Here is a 15,931-nt window from a genome sequence, read left to right as displayed (position 1 = left end):
ACAGAAAAGAGAATATAATATGAAAAAAAGTAATGACGGGAATTTAAATTTAAGAAGATTTGGATTTTTTTTTAGACTTTTGCTTAGATTTTTTTTCCTTAGATTCTTCACCTTCAATAGGTGTTTCTTCTTTTTCATTTCCTACTTCCATTCCATCTTCAGTTTCCTTCTTTGGTTTGGTAGTCTCTGAATCATTATTTTCATTATTATTATTATTATTATTATCATCATCATCATCATCATCATCATGCTTTCTTTCAGGCAAAACTTCATCAAAGGCCTTTTTCCAATCTTTACATTCCAACCATTTCGATAAAAGTAAATATACGTGCAAAGAGGTCAACACTTTTCTACCACGGATTTTGAAATATTCATTGATCGGTAATCTGGCGGTTGGAATCCCCAACTCTTTGGCCTTGTCATAACATAAATTCTTGTATCTGCCTTTATCGACAATACCCCCAATAATGTAGGTGTAATCTTCCTTTAATTCATCAACGGTAGCGTCTTCGTCTGCAGAAAGGTAAACGGTTTTAGACAAATCGAGTTTCCCTTCTTTGGCAAGGACGTCCAAATCCTTGGTTTCGTATTCGAAATGATCCCATTTTTCGAACCCTGGATGCAGCCCAAGATATTTCTTCAACGACCCTTCAAAACAGGTCAACTTGGTGTTAATGAAGTGTTCGGCCCTTCGGTTTTCACTGTAAGATCTGGCGATTTGTCTGGCCATCGAAGCAATTTCTTCTTGTTTCATCTTATGGTTGAACGAACAATCAAACACCACATTAACTTTACTATCTACTTGGGTTTCGTTTCTCTTGGATTTAGGGATCCTTTTTTTATACATTTCTTCGATAACATCTTCACGGGCCTCTCCGTTGGCAACCCGTTCTTCAACAAGCTCCCTCTTTTGCTTTTTCCTCTCCTTGGTCCGTTCTTTTCTGGCTCTTCTCCATTCTCCCATCATCGAGTCTCGGTAGAGCTTCTTTTGTTGTTTCTTGAAGGCGTTCTTACTCATACCTGGAGGAACTGCCAACTTCTCTCTTTTGAACTGTTGGGGTGGTTTGGGTTTGTCTTGGTCAACAACCATTTTTCTTTTGGTCCCCACTTCGGCATTCTGGTTAGGTTCGCCATTATCAGTGTGCTTGTCTTCAGGCTCTCCCACTGGGCCAGGTGTGTACTTGGTGAAAAATGACTTTATGTAACTGAACATGAATATATATATATATATAGATGTAAATACAATTTGAATTAGTTAATTAAAGCAACACAAATAAAGAGGGTGAATATTTTTTTTTTTTTTTTTTATTATTTTCTTCCATCATTTTGGAATTTTTTTTTTTTTTTTTTGTTTTTCGAAAACAAAAAATGGAACCGCAGCGGTGGATCGAATGGGTACGTATACCAAAAGAGTCAAAAAACAACATTTATTAAAAAAACAAAACTGGAACAAATATGAGGAGATACTGAAATATAGGGAAAATAATGTGCTTATTGGGTATCCACCAGGAATAATACAAACAAACAAAAAAAACAAAAACGAATTGAAATAACGAAGGCCAGACGAAAAAAAAAACAAAAAAAACAAAAAAAAAAAAAAAATTTAACAGATCATTTTCTCGTCCTTGAAAATGATCGCCCCTTCTTTTTGAGCCTGTTTGAGGGCTCTTTCTAATTCTTCTTGCTCCATTTCTTTATCCAAGTTTCGGTATTGATAAGCAAAGACAAACGCAGAAATACACCCAATGGCCCCAGGGATGGCAAATGCGTACACCAATTTTGGATCCACGAGCACCGAAGTCAACGCTTCCCCTAAAGCAGCAGAAAGCGCGGTGGTGAAAAGGAACAACGCCATCACCAACCCTTTCAAGTACTCGGGAGATCTACTATAGGCAACCTCGTACCCTGTGGTCATGGCAAAACATTCGGACGCCGCAGAAAGAATATAGACCACCACTTCGACCCAAGCAGTAATTGGAGATGGTTCATCACAAGTCGAGGCTTCGTATCTACAAGGACTGGTTTCATAAATTTTCCATTGGATGATGGCCCCGGAGATTTGCGATAAACCGGCCAAAAAGAACCCCAAGGAAATTCTGTGGACGGTGGAGAATTTGATGTTCTTCTTTCTCAACATTGGATAAATACCGTAATCAAGAATCGGAATCAACACAATGATGGTGAGGGGGTTGAAATTGTTGAACAAATCATTAGGAACCCCTTTGGTCGACATTGATCCAGCTTGGGAAGTTTCGATCGATGAAGAAATCCCCGAGTCACAAATGTTGTAAATGATATAGTAACCAAAGAACATGTTGCAAGCTTTGAAAGTTTTCTTGACATCTTCGACAAACTCGTCGCTCCAAGTGACCGGCTTCTTTCTGAATGTTTCCTGGCCTCTTTGAATCATATTGCTTGGTTTAGCATACTCCCAGAACTCACCATTCTTCAATCTGTTAACCCAACCACCTTTATAAGCAACCCCGATCACTTTGAACACTTCGTCTAAAATACTGCCTTGCGATGGGGCAACCTTCATTTTATTGTTCAAAAATAACAACACAATAGGCATGATCATGTAAAGGATCCCGGGAATCAAGTACCCCAACCAGAACCCGATATCTCTTTCACAATAACTGGTGGCGAGTTGCAAGAACGCCCCAATGTTAATGCACCAGTAAAACTGCATGGAAATACTTTGAAGGGTAGTTTTTCTATCGACAATGACTTTTTCACCACTTTTCAAAACTTTGACGAGATCAGGATCCTCATATTGATCGAGCAAAAGTGGGAGAAGGTTTGGTTTGATGAACCCCGTACCGAGAGCCAAAACAATGATACTAATGATGGTTGGAGCAAGGGCTTTACCACCAATAATGACGGTAGGGATAGCAGCGATAATCAAAATAACGTGGGCGATGGCCCCCAAAATAACCCCGATCCAGATGGCTTTCAATCTTCCAAGCTTGGAATCGGCAGCATAACCACCAATCAACGGAGCAACGTACGCAAGGAAAGTCAACAATAAAGTGACGGCACTGGCGACTTGTAAACCCAACCCCAAAGCCCCGGCGTTTTCACTGCTATCTCTACTCACTGGGGCACCGGTGGTACTACCGGTTGGTAATGGTCTTTGGATGAAGTTGGTCAAAATACCAGAGACCCCATAATAAGAACCTCTTTCTGCAAATTCGATCAAACAGATCAAATAACAATGCAATGGAGGATGGCCAGGGACTTTTCTTAAAGTTTGCTCTTGCTCTTCGGTCGGTGGAAATAGCCCGTTTGGGTTGTATTCGTCATGATAGGCGCTGAATGGAGATTTTTCTGCGTTCTCTTCACTGACTTCTATAACCACATCGGTTTTATTGATGTGTTTGTCAGCTGGGTAGCTATTGTCTTTGATACTATTGTGTTCAGACATGATGTCTTCTAGAAGTACCGTCGGATTTATTTTATGCGAATAACGAGGTTTAGCAATCAATATTTGGAGGATAGTGAATGTATATATATATTGGAATGTTCTCTTTATGTTAGTGGTCTTTTTTTTTTTTTTTTTTTTGTTATTGTGACAAAAAGTGACAGGTGTGAGATATCAAGAACAGGACCCCTTTCTTTTGTTTTTGGTTGTTATCTGAGATAAGTCAAAAAAAACAACAACAACAACAACAAAAGTAATGATAAAACCAATCAAACTTCATTCAAAGAAAATAGTGGATATTCGAGTGTATTTATCAGGCATATTCTCTGATCAATCCTGTTGCAAGCTTTTTTTTTTTTTTTTCGTACGGACCAAGAAAACGTCAAAGATTTATCCTCATCTGGTAGTGCAGTAGTTTTGAGTCGAGTAGAGGGCAACAAGATGCACGAATATTTGTGAAATTAGTTGATAAGAAAATTGTGTGAGTGTGATTTCTCTTGGTATTGTGCCCCATAGCTGTTTTGGGCACGGCCAAGAGTCAAGTTTTGTTGTTAGGGTGGGTGACCTCGCGAGCTAATAATTAAAGGAAGCGGCACTGTTTGGCTTGGTAAAAAAAAAAAGAAAAAAAAAAAAAAGAGGATAATTAATTCATGGATGTTGATTGGCATACTTGAACCACATATTTTTTGTTTTTCTTGATTCTTTCTGGGACGTGTGGTTTTAATTTACTTGAAACAAAAAGGATAGGAAAAAAAAAAAAACTGGAACCGGTTAGCAGGATATTTATCTGGTGATGGTGTTTGTTGTCGGTGTTTTTTTATTTTATTTCATTTTATTTTTCTAGTGGGATCGAACATTCTCTATCTGTTATCATGTTGTGGACGGATTTTTCTTGACATGCATACGGATCGCCGTGGCCAACTAATCTTTTGATTCTGTGCGACGGAGAAGATTATTATTATTATTATTATTATTATTATTATTATTATTATTATTATTATTATTATTATTATTATTATTATTATTATTATTATGTGCAGGACACTCAGCAATACAATTAGATTTTAATTGCAGTGAGTAGTAGTTTAGTTTATGTTACACTGCTTTTCTCTCTCTCTCTCTCTCTCTCCTCACCTCCCAGATAACAGATACCATAGTGGGGGCTCACATGATATTGTGACTCGTGCTATTGTGGATCGTGCTATTGTGGATCGTGCTATTGTGGATCGTGCTATGGTGGATGGTGCAATGGCTATGCTGTTTCCCACAATAATAATTGTAATAAGAATCTGGAAATAGGCTTTCACAAATGTAGTTTTGAAAACCTCTTTATTTTATTTTACTTTTTTTTTCAACAACAATAAAAACAATTACAATTCTTCGCCTTCCTCGCCCTAACAAAGATGTCATCATCAGAACAATCAATCCTGCGATGATTCCAGCCGTAAGATTAGTTTTTTTTTTAAAAAAAAAACAACTTTTTGGAAAGCAATGAAGATAGAGAAACTGCTGAGGAGGATGATCTTTATTCTGTAATTCATCAGCGTTACATTAAGAGAAAAAAAGAGAAAAAAAGAAAAAAAGAATGGGTTGGGGTGCAATAGCAAAACTAGAAAACTAACTAAATAAAAAATAATCACAAAACTCGCGAGCTGACTTATTGGAAAAAGAAACAATTAGAGCGGCCAATCGAAAACCATTCTAGGGTCGCACCTGGTATTGAAGATACAAAAAAAAAAAAAGATGGTCTCAACAACCCCATCCAACAATAAATGATAAGAGAATTGATCAATACACTGGAAAGCCCATGCATGCCGAATGAATGAACTCATCCATTTGACAAACTGGTCAGGCGAAAATAGAGTGCAAGTATATAAAATAAATATGCTAGAAAAAACGGTTCGCCTGATGGTTGCCTGTGTTACGAAATTGTCGTAGCCGAAGCTGTGCTTGGAGCTTACATTAGAAAATTGTATTGTATTGTATTGTATTGTATTGTATCAAACAAGAGGAGGAAGAGGAATCCCTGTCGAGTGAATATACTCTGAAATGAATGTTGAAAAAGGCCTTGTTTGGCAGCTTGCCATGCATGTTACGAATTCTCTTTGAATTATCTTAAAAAAAGTTGGGGATTTTTTTTTTTTTCTGTCGAATCCTCATCATCTTCTTCCAATAACAGCAGTTTCTATTCGGGTTTAGGTTTAGATAATCCTGAAGAGGAGGAAAACGAAAACGAAGATGATAAAGAAGCTGCTGGACTTTGATCTTGCCGATTAAAATATGATGGTGTTAAATTGGTTGGGATCGAGGATCCTGAGTTCGATTTGTGTACGTAGTGGTATTTTCCAAGTTTTATTTATATAACTTTCAATACGGTTACTGATTGTTTTTGCTTTTTTCATACACTTTTTTTTTTTCTTTTTTGTTTAATTAAGTTAGAAGTTTGACCAAATTTGTTTTTGTAAATCTACAAGTAAGAAGTAGTAAGTAAGTTGATTACTAAACCCAGGAACTGGAGAAGACTTGATGTAATGTCAGTGCCCTGTAACATGATTATTATTATTATTATTATTATTATTATAGCGGCCTATACTGGATACGCGACGCATTCTTTAGGCGATATTATCAGAGTATGACTTTTTTTTTTATTTTATTTTTTTTTCTAGCTAGTTAGATATTCCGGCGCGGCGTGTGATTTGGCGACTGATGGATGATAATAAGTTTGTCTAACAGACTATACTATTAGCCAGCGTGTGGGTGTGCGTGTGTGATAATTGTGTCGTATGATACCGCCCGCCAGACAGCCGGGGCTGATTAACCAGGGTGAACTTTCTGTCTTTCTTTCCCGGCATGTGACTCCCTGCGCTTATTTTTGTGCCCCACTATTGGCCCCACCTTGCTGCAGCCAACCACGGGAGGGAGGGAGCGTGACCACATGCTGCTGCCTCCCCCGGGGACCGACAGCACAGACCGGCGTTGTGTCAGGTGATTGGGCCACCATCACCGGGGCCCACCCCCCCCCCTCTCCCCCTAGAATCCGGGGTATGTTGGCTGGCGGCTGCTGGTGACTAATCACTCACTCACTCACTCACTCACTCACTCAAGAAATCGTCGCCTCTTCCTTCGTATTAACGATGGTTTGCAGGTCATGTTAGGGACCCCTTCCCACTCATTTAAATATCCCACCTTTTCTTGTCGATTGGCCTTTTTTTTTTATTATTATTATTATCATTATTATTCTTTTAATTGCCCCTGTTCTTTCTTCTTTGCTTCATCCCCTTTAAAGACTTATCTTATCATCTTTAGTATCTTGCTTGTTTATTCACATACATCTATCTATCTATAAAGCAAGAAAAAAAAAAAAAAAAAAAAAAAAAAAAAAAAAAAAGTCAATCACAGGTCCGGATCCGCACCTTTCTGCTGCTTGTTGGTCATTCTTTTGATATTGCTGAAATTTTTCCAAGGAATATATCTATCTGTGCATAATCAGTTGTTTAGAATTTTCCCCTTGAAATTTTTCACTTTTTCATTTTTCATTTTTCATTTTTACCTCTTCCCATTGGACTATTAGTGATCTTTCCCTCCCTCTCTCATCCTAATAAGAACGACAAAAACAACAAACAGTCCATTCATTCTCTTGCTCGCCCTCTCTTCTCTTATTGCACTTTTTCATCACACAACAATACAACACAACACAATACAACACAAAACAATGCCTCCAAAAAATAAGAACAAGAACCCAGTAATCCACTTTGTTTCCGGTGGGGTTGCTGGTTTGCTGGAAGCCCTTTGTTGTCATCCTTTGGACACCATCAAGGTCCGTATGCAATTATACAGAAGGGCTGCTGGCAGTGGAGTCAAGCCTCCTGGTTTCATCACCACCGGGGCTGGAATTTTCAGAAACGAAGGGTTCATTGCCCTTTATAAAGGTTTGGGTGCTGTTTGTATCGGGATTGTCCCGAAGATGGCCATCAGATTCAGTTCGTTTGAATATTACAAGACTTTTTTCACCAAATCTGATGGCTCGATTTCCACCGCGGCCACCTTTGTTTCTGGGTTGGCTGCCGGGGTCACCGAAGCCGTTGCTGTTGTTAACCCAATGGAAGTTGTCAAGATTAGAATGCAAGCCCAATCAAACTCTGCCACTGATCCAACCGCCTTGCCAAAATATAGAAATGCCATCCAAGCTGCTTATGTCATTGGTAAAGAAGAAGGGTTCAAAGCGTTCTACAAAGGGGTTTCCTTGACCGCCTTGCGTCAAGCTACCAACCAAGGGGTCAACTTCACGGTGTATTCCAAATTGAGAGTCAAGTTACAAGAATATCACCAATCTGACAACGTTCCAGGCTGGCAAACTTCGGGTATTGGTTTGATTTCCGGGGGGTTGGGTCCACTTTGTAATGCCCCAATCGATGTCATCAAGACCAGATTACAAAAAGAAATTGGCTTCGATCCAAAAGAAAACTCTGTCAAGAGAATCACCAGAATCGGTACCAAGTTGATCCAAGAAGAAGGTGTCAGAGCGTTCTACAAGGGTGTCACCCCAAGAATTATGAGAGTTGCTCCAGGTCAAGCCGTTACTTTCACCGTTTATGAATTTATGCAAAATGCTTTGGGTAAAGTTTCATTCCTTAATAGCAAGAAATTGGATTGAAAAATAAAATAAAAATAAAAATAAAAATGAAATAAAATAAAATGAAAAAAAAAAAAAAAGAACAACAACAACTAATGTGAAAGAAAGTGTATTTCTTTTCATTTCATTTCTTTTTTTTTTTTTTTTTTTTTTTTTTTTTTTTTTTTTTTTTTTTTTCATTAGGATAGATTTGGAATTTTTCTCACCTTTTTTTTTGTTTTCAGTTTATTATTATTTATTGTAGAATGTTTTTTTTTGTTTTGCTTCAATTGAACATATTCATATATCACCAAAGCGATTACCATTATGGTGTCAACTTTAAGAGAAAAAAAAAAAAAAACAAGAAAAAAACATTTTCGTATATGATAAGATGGATGGAGATAAGGGATTTGATTGATCTATTCCGACGTGTGAAATTTTTCCCAAAAAAAAAAAAACACAAACAACCAAATCATAGGTGTAGGTAGGACAGGACAATTTCTCTTAAACCGTAGTTTCTTTCAATTTAAGCAATCGTCAATAATCTTTTATTTTATACTTTTCAATGAGTTAATAATATATTTGGCAAAAAAATAAATATTCAGTTGATATGCTATCACATTCTTAGAAGGACCATCTCATTTCATACAACGAATATATATATAGAAGTACAATAAGTATAATAAAATTCATGGAGAGTACATTGATAATCAATCCCAACTAGCACAATAAATCATAATTCCAGTGGACAAAAAATTAATATAATATAATATAATATAATATAATATTACAAAAAAAAAAAATCTCAATTATAATATAAATATGTACATAAAAATCAAAAAGTAATCATTCATAGCCAAAAAATCAAAAAAAAAAAAAAAAAAAAAACCATAGTACTTCTCAACAATCAACTAAATTAAACATTACCAAACATCATCTTGGCAATTTGCATTCCATAATTCACTTCGGATGGCGATGATTCCAGTTTAGGCTCATTGATAAAGTTACTATTATTATTCTTACCGTTGGAATTGTTAATGTCAGAAGGTGAAATACCGCTGCTTCCCGTCATATTAGATGACGACGATGATCTCATTACACCATTGATCTGCTGATTAATTTCGTTGTTGTTCATGATGTTGTTCAAGAAGTCTTGCGATTGAATGTCCAGAATGGTGTTAGGACTAATAATCAGCGCCGAATTACTCATTGGACCCCCACCAAATATTGGTGCCGCAACACCATCATCTCCAGTAGCCATCAAATTAGAGTTATTACTACCAACGGCATTGTGTTCCATCATGCTTTTCAAGAAATCTGCATTGTTCAAACCTCCAATATTATTTAAATCAAAACCCAAATCTTCAATCGCCATTCCATCATCATTAACTCCATTATTACTCGCAACATTCCCAAGGTTATTCTTATTTTCTTCCACCTCAGCTAGTAGAACTTTATGATGTTCGCTATTAATATTATTCTCAATGTCAAAATACGGATTGAAATAATCAAGCTTCGTTTGTCCATTCTCATCCACCAAATTAGCCCAATGATCCATTCTTGGATTTTCCGCGTACATATCCAATTGCAAAAGCTGGCTATTGAGAAAATCGTTGAATTGATTCATTAAATTTCCATCAATATCATTATTCAACGAAAAGTTCTTGTTCGGGTCAATATTTGGATCGTGCCTTTGTTTTGGCTCGTTGTCAGAAACGTCTACCGAATTAATAACATTCGACGTTTTGTTGTGGTATACTGCTCTCTGAGCATGTAATTTGTTAGAGAAATCCCGGTATATCGGATGCCTTTCGATTAAATAGGTCATGAACATTCCAAGAATCTTGCAAAACATCCAGGCTTGGAAGTAGGTCTCTGATAACTCCGAATAAAACCGGTACATATCTTCCATATAAGCGTATAATTGAAGTGCCAACACTTGAGAATCAGAAGAATCAATGCCACAAAGTTTGGCAATATTCTGCTTGTTACAAGTGAGCCATCTAATAACTTCTTTCAGTAACATTGGTCCGCCATTAGCGTTTGTTATTGTACTGCCAAAATTTTCAGAATGTCTCACCACGGTTATACAAACCATTTGATAAACTCTTTGCATGGCAATAACCACCGAAGGAGTAACCAATTTATATAAATCATCGCCGAATACATGATTTGGATGCTTGAAATAATCATGACAAAACTTAAACACTGAAAGAGCAGAGGAGATCGATTTACCAATGTATGTTTTCTTCAGTTCTTTCTCGTTTTCGGAACTTGTCAACGTCAAAATATGATTCAAAACGCTATAGATTATATGCACTTCCAACCCCATCATACATTCGGTGGCCCGTTCACAACGATCAGGGAATGACCGCCCACTACCTGCTCCAGAAATTGTACCAATATTTACAAACTCTTGGAATGGTCGGATTCGCTGCATAAAACCCTCCAAATCCTCGACACACTTATTAATTACTGATCTTTTTGGATTTTGTTTAATCACCATCATGACCTGTGAGATCTTTCTAAAAATTGTCACCATCTGATTTTCTATCGCAATGCTTCTCACAATAGACGACTCGTATGGATTAGCACTCCCAGTCTTTTGCAAATCACTGCCAATATAAGGCAATTCAGTATCGTATGAATCATCGTCGGGAATAAGCAACTGAGAGCCAAAATTAAGTGATTTCTGAGCATCCATTTGTAAAAGCTTGAACCAAATTTTTCTCCAAACATGCCTGATTCTTGCATCATCCACAAACTCGAAATTACTCGGGTCTCTATTCAATCCAATTGATTTGGCCATCTGTATGATGATCGACAAACTTACTAAAGAATCAAGCCCTGTATCACCATCTTCTGGGGATTGCGATTTATAAAACTTGAGATAGAGGAATGCTTGCACAATTTGCAAGTTGGCCTTTTTAAGCGCTGAAGAGTTGGTCAAACAATTCTTTGCATGCTCAATGAATAACGGGGAAATATTGATTTCTCTAGAAAACATCTCCATGGTCAAATCATCCACATTTTTATTTTTTGAATCACCAGAAACTTTATCCATAGGAAGGGTTAAGAAAGAAAATCTCAAAAAAATCAAGGCCATAGATACCGTAACTAGTTGGAATCTATCTGGAACAATGAAAAAGCAGTCCCCGTGTTCATTGGATCTCAAAATACGTGAAAGTTGAATATAAAATATCTGTTTATCAACGAATGGCATAAGTAAGTAGCACTTGGAAAAAAATCTCTCCAACAATTTATCAAAAATGTGTCTTGGGGGCAAAATGGAGTTAATTGGATCGATAATTTCACTCATTTTCTCACCACTGCAGGCACTTAGAATCGCAGTATCAGCATCATTTATCTCATCCACTTCATGATAATTGTGATATTTTCTAAAAATTTCTTTATGACAACTCAAAAATTTTCCAAACACATCAGTGATAATCGGTTCATTTGTGGCCAAGGACATGAAACTAGTAGAACCATAATGGTGCAATTTATTCTCCTTGATAACAAGGACATCGAAATCTTTGACTAAATCCACAATTTGATCATCGTCTTCATCTTTAGTGGGTTTAATATTACTAAACCTTGGAGTATGTAAGTTATTGAATATTGTATTATTACTCTGATTTTCAGTAAATAATAATCTTTCCTTGGTGGTATCGTTACTACTGACTGTATTTGTCAAATGGGTAATCTGAACCTCATAATTCGCCACAAGACTCTGGAGCTCGGCATTTTTTTGTTTCAACTGAATGATCCTCTGGTTGAGTTGCTTTATATCGTTGGTGATATCCCAAGGTTGAACTTCATAATGACATGAATTACAAGATGAGCTCCTTATACAAGAGCCGCAGAATGGTCTTAATTTGTCACACTATAATGTTAGTAAAAGTAATCGAGTGATAACGTGAACGAACTATGCCGCATGACAAAGAATGGGTGGCAAATAATCATTGACATACCTTCACCTTCTTTTTCCGGCAAACATTGCAGCTTGTAGGGATTCTATGTCTGGATTTTTTGATTTTTCCAGGAGGTTCCATGTTCTCCATGGATAAAGGGTCTGGCGGTGAGTTACTAGACGTGCTGCTGGTGCTCATATTTGTGGGGATTGAATATGCTCACTGACGAATAGTGATAATACAGTAGCCAATTTTTTTCTTTTTTTTTTTTTTTTTTTTTATTTTTCTGTTTCTGTTTTTTTCATTATTGATTCGTTATCATTGCGTATTTTTAGCAGAAGTACTCAGAGCCAACCAACATTGGTGATGAGTTTGCCCCCCCCTCCCCTCCGTCTCACACCCCCTTCCGGTTTTAAGCGCAGATCTCCGTACTATGCGCACACCGAAACAGCATATAACCTCTTATCACATTATATCTAAAGCTTGCAAAGAGTGTATTACTCCTTCCTTCCACTTTGGATATTATTAGATAACCATACTTAAAATAGTTGTGGTATACTCTCTCTCTCTCTATCTCTTTATCTCTTCTTTCTCCTATTATCTTATCTTGCATTGAGGAATATTGGTCACCTGCAAGTGAAGCCTGGCTTATGATTTTTTTTTTTTTTTTTTGGAATCTAGATAGAGTCTTGGTGAACCACAATAGAAAAAGAAAGAAGAATATCAATTGTTTGTCTCTTGTAAGCTGTTATAATCACTAATTGAGTTGCAGACTTTCCAGTCTCATGGACAGCATTTCTTATTTCTATTTTGATTTGTTGCACTAGCTCTTTTAATGTATTTCCCCAAGACAATGATTCTTCAACATAATAAGAATATCTCAAGACTTTATTTCGAACTGTAGTTGTAAATTCCATTCAAAAATCCTCATTTTTGATTATCCCATAAACTTCATACCATGTCATCAGGTTAATTTCTTCAATGATGATATCGATTGGTACCAGGGCAGGCCAATCATCCAGTATCTCGAAAGTGACAATAAAGCCTATATGTTGTAAGACAAAGTGGAAGTAATTGAAAAAATATAGAAAGTAATAAGTAGGAAGAAAGCAAAACAATAATAGAAAGTATATTTCAGCAAGAATGACGAAACCCCAGCGATTTTCTCGCGCTTATCTCCGCAAAGTCCCCTTCGGCAACGAATGGAATTTTTTTTTTTTTTTATCATTTTGAGGCCAATAAAAAAATGACCGACCGATTATAGAAATGTATTTTCATCGTTTATTATCTTTATTTTTATTATCTTATGTTTTCTCTCCAAATTAACAATACAATAACTATGGTTTTACCTAAACGTACAAGTCCATTTATTAACTAACAGAAAACTAAATCTTTTCAACAACCAGAAAAAAAAATCTAATCTAAGAAGATTCGTAAGTGACCTTTGGATCATATGGGAAACTTGGACCAATTTCTTGGATACTAACCTTGGCAGTCCATTGACCCAAATCAACGGCTTTAGCCATTGGAAGACCCTTCACCAAACCAGCAATGAAACCACCGGCGAATGCATCACCAGCACCGTTAGTGTCCTTGATCTTGTCAACGGAAATTGGGTGGACTGGGTATTCGCTGATTTCATATTTTTCGGTGGCGAAATCGTATTTAACAACAACGGTTGGTTCGGTACCGTGGGTGAAGACAACAATTCTTGGCTTGGTGGTGTTTTCCTTTGGAGTCTTAGCAACTAATTTGGCAGTTTCAACCAAGTTGCTTGGTTCAGCATAACCGTGGGAGCTGGCGTAAGCTTCAGCTTCGGTTTCGTTACAAATAACGTAATCCATGTATGGCAAACACTTGTCAAGTTGGTCTTTGAAAAATTCAGGAATGAATGGGGCGGAAAAGTTGATGACGGAGATTTTGTCATTGTGAGCAGCAGCTTCTTTACCAAGCTTGATAATGGCTTCTGGAGAAACTGTCAAGTGGAACCCACCAATGTAAAAGACTTTACCGCCCTTGATGATTTCTTCATTTTCTGGCTTTTCTAAATGAGAAAGAGTAAAGTGGTTAGCGGCAGCGAGGTCAGTGACCAAAGATCTGTTCAAACCGTTGATCAAGGCAGCACATTTACCGGTTTCGTGTTCAGTTTGGACTTGGTATTTGGTGGTAAGACCGGCTTTTTCATTGGCCTTGATCAAAAGGTCTGCATATTGATCATTACCAACTGAACCGAAATAAACAACACTTTTTGGTGGCAAAACGTATTGAGCAGCTCTGGCAGAGTTTTGGCCAGCACCACCGGCAACAATGTGAAGACCTGGTTGGTTGATCACTTCGTCGTAAATTGGAAGGTGCTTTTCTTCGGCCAAGATGGCATCGTTTTCCTTGAGAGAGTATTTTTCAAGGTATGAAGGTTCAACGTCGACTTGCAAGTCGAGCAATGGGTTACAAAGACAGACGAGAGGGAAGGACATTTTTTAGTAATGTAATATAGACAGATGAGGGAGGATCTGGAGAAATTATTTGAAAATTCAGATGCTTGATGCCACCAACCTATTAATACGCAAATTTGGAAATTTTTTATGTTGAGGAAACTGGCGTGGGGTGCGTTACCCGATTGCAAAGCAGAAGATGATAACATTGCACATGTGAAAACCAGCATTGGTAGAGAGAGTGTATGTAGTATCAAGAAACCAATGAAAAATGTTGACCATTTTGATGAATGGCGTAAAAAAAATCGGGACTACTTTTTTTTCCTTGTAGTAAGAAACACCCTTGATGTACGCAATATCTGATACTACTCATTAGCTGATCAATACTGTCTGTCATCTTATTGATTTTCTTTTTTTTTTTTTTTTCTTCCTCTTCTGGTACTTTTATAAAATAATGTTTATTAACAATATACAACAGATATTAATGACAAAATTGAATTCCTTAATTGATGTTTTTGTAGAACAGTTTCATTGAGTTCCCTAATTCATTGGCTTCTGCTCTCATCACTTCATCGCTTCTAGGATACCGCTTCTCATCTTGAGAGACCCATTCATCATCATGGCCCTCACCAAGTGACTCTAGTTTCTCTAATTCCTGCCTCAACGCCAGTTTTTTCATCTCAAGGCTGAATGTTTCTAGTTTGCCGTAAATAGCATCCCCAAAATTATTGACAGAGTATCGAGGTATTATATGGGTATGCAAATGTGGTACCGACTGACCCAGGGCAATTCCATCTTGGATTGCTATATTGAGGGCATCGCTTTTATAATGGTGAGTGATGAACTTTGCCACCTTTCGGATTGATGACATATAGTCAATGGACTCCTCATCTGTCAAGTCATTGAGTCTTGGAACATTTCGGTTAGACACTACCAAGACATGGCCTGGGACTATTGGTTTAAGATTGACCAATGCAAAAGAGTGCCTTGATTTGAAAAAGACTTGGTCGGTGACTAGAAACTTGTGGAAGTAATATTCGTTCATCTTGTGGCGTGAGAAGCAATAGTAGAATCCCACACACAATTCCTTAGAGTCTGAGATCCCTGTCCGGTCTGAAATTTAAAATCCGCTGCTTCTTGTTCAGGGCTGCTAATATTTTTAAGGCACCAACTGGGAGGGTCATTGTCACCACCGACAGATCTGCACTGATGACAGCCAATGTTCAAAAATATAATGAATGAAAATGCAACAAAAAATACCTTTTTTTTTTTCTACTTTATGATCGACATCTTAGATCCTATTTACTGCTCAAAATCGTAAAACCGCAGCCACCCAATATTGCAAAGTCTTAACAAACATTTTTTCCCCTCGCCGGGTTTTGCAGCCTCGACCGCTGGGCGACGCGACGACCTGGATGAGGAATTACTATAAATAATGGACATTCGCCGTCTTACATAGTTGTTGTAATAAAAGAACTAACGATTCTTATCTTTTTCGTAAAACCACTACAGTATGTGTTTCTTGCAACTTCTGCCTTGCTATATTACCTGC

General features: G+C 37.3%; 6 protein-coding genes across 6 annotated transcripts; 1 reads left to right on the top strand and 5 right to left on the bottom strand. All coding sequences in view use genetic code 12, as the record gives it.

Annotated features, from left to right (window-relative positions):
* Positions 1-49: 49 nt before the first annotated feature.
* Positions 50-1,213, bottom strand: TRM10 (tRNA (guanine(9)-N(1))-methyltransferase; the record flags this gene model as incomplete). The annotated part of the gene is made up of 1 exon (XM_064998666.1): positions 50-1,213. One exon carries the CDS (start codon positions 1,211-1,213, stop codon positions 50-52), a length of 1,164 nt encoding a protein of 387 aa, XP_064854738.1.
* A 390-nt stretch (positions 1,214-1,603) lies between these two features.
* DASC09_050660 (uncharacterized protein) lies at positions 1,604-3,424 on the bottom strand (the record flags this gene model as incomplete). The annotated part of the gene is made up of 1 exon (XM_064998665.1): positions 1,604-3,424. One exon carries the CDS (start codon positions 3,422-3,424, stop codon positions 1,604-1,606), a length of 1,821 nt encoding a protein of 606 aa, XP_064854737.1.
* A 3,709-nt stretch (positions 3,425-7,133) lies between these two features.
* SFC1 (Sfc1p) lies at positions 7,134-8,075 on the top strand (the record flags this gene model as incomplete). The annotated part of the gene is made up of 1 exon (XM_064998664.1): positions 7,134-8,075. The coding sequence occupies one exon, from the start codon at positions 7,134-7,136 to the stop codon at positions 8,073-8,075; it is 942 nt and encodes a 313-aa protein (XP_064854736.1).
* An 874-nt stretch (positions 8,076-8,949) lies between these two features.
* On the bottom strand, positions 8,950-12,145 carry DASC09_050640 (Hap1 protein; the record flags this gene model as incomplete). The annotated part of the gene is made up of 2 exons (XM_064998663.1): positions 8,950-11,919; positions 12,008-12,145. The coding sequence occupies 2 exons, from the start codon at positions 12,143-12,145 to the stop codon at positions 8,950-8,952; spliced, it is 3,108 nt and encodes a 1,035-aa protein (XP_064854735.1).
* Positions 12,146-13,368: 1,223 nt separating this feature from the next.
* ADO1 (adenosine kinase) lies at positions 13,369-14,421 on the bottom strand (the record flags this gene model as incomplete). Its single annotated transcript, XM_064998662.1, has 1 exon — positions 13,369-14,421. One exon carries the CDS (start codon positions 14,419-14,421, stop codon positions 13,369-13,371), a length of 1,053 nt encoding a protein of 350 aa, XP_064854734.1.
* A 460-nt stretch (positions 14,422-14,881) lies between these two features.
* On the bottom strand, positions 14,882-15,424 carry HNT2 (bis(5'-adenosyl)-triphosphatase; the record flags this gene model as incomplete). The annotated part of the gene is made up of 1 exon (XM_064998661.1): positions 14,882-15,424. The coding sequence occupies one exon, from the start codon at positions 15,422-15,424 to the stop codon at positions 14,882-14,884; it is 543 nt and encodes a 180-aa protein (XP_064854733.1).
* Between the last annotated feature and the right edge of the window lie 507 nt (positions 15,425-15,931).

This window comes from Saccharomycopsis crataegensis (genome assembly GCF_037102585.1).
Source record: "Saccharomycopsis crataegensis DNA, jcf7180000000085, whole genome shotgun sequence".
Taxonomy (NCBI): domain Eukaryota; kingdom Fungi; phylum Ascomycota; class Saccharomycetes; order Ascoideales; family Saccharomycopsidaceae; genus Saccharomycopsis; species Saccharomycopsis crataegensis.
Note: the sequence above shows the minus strand (reverse complement) of the source record. Positions and strands in the feature narration are given on the sequence as shown.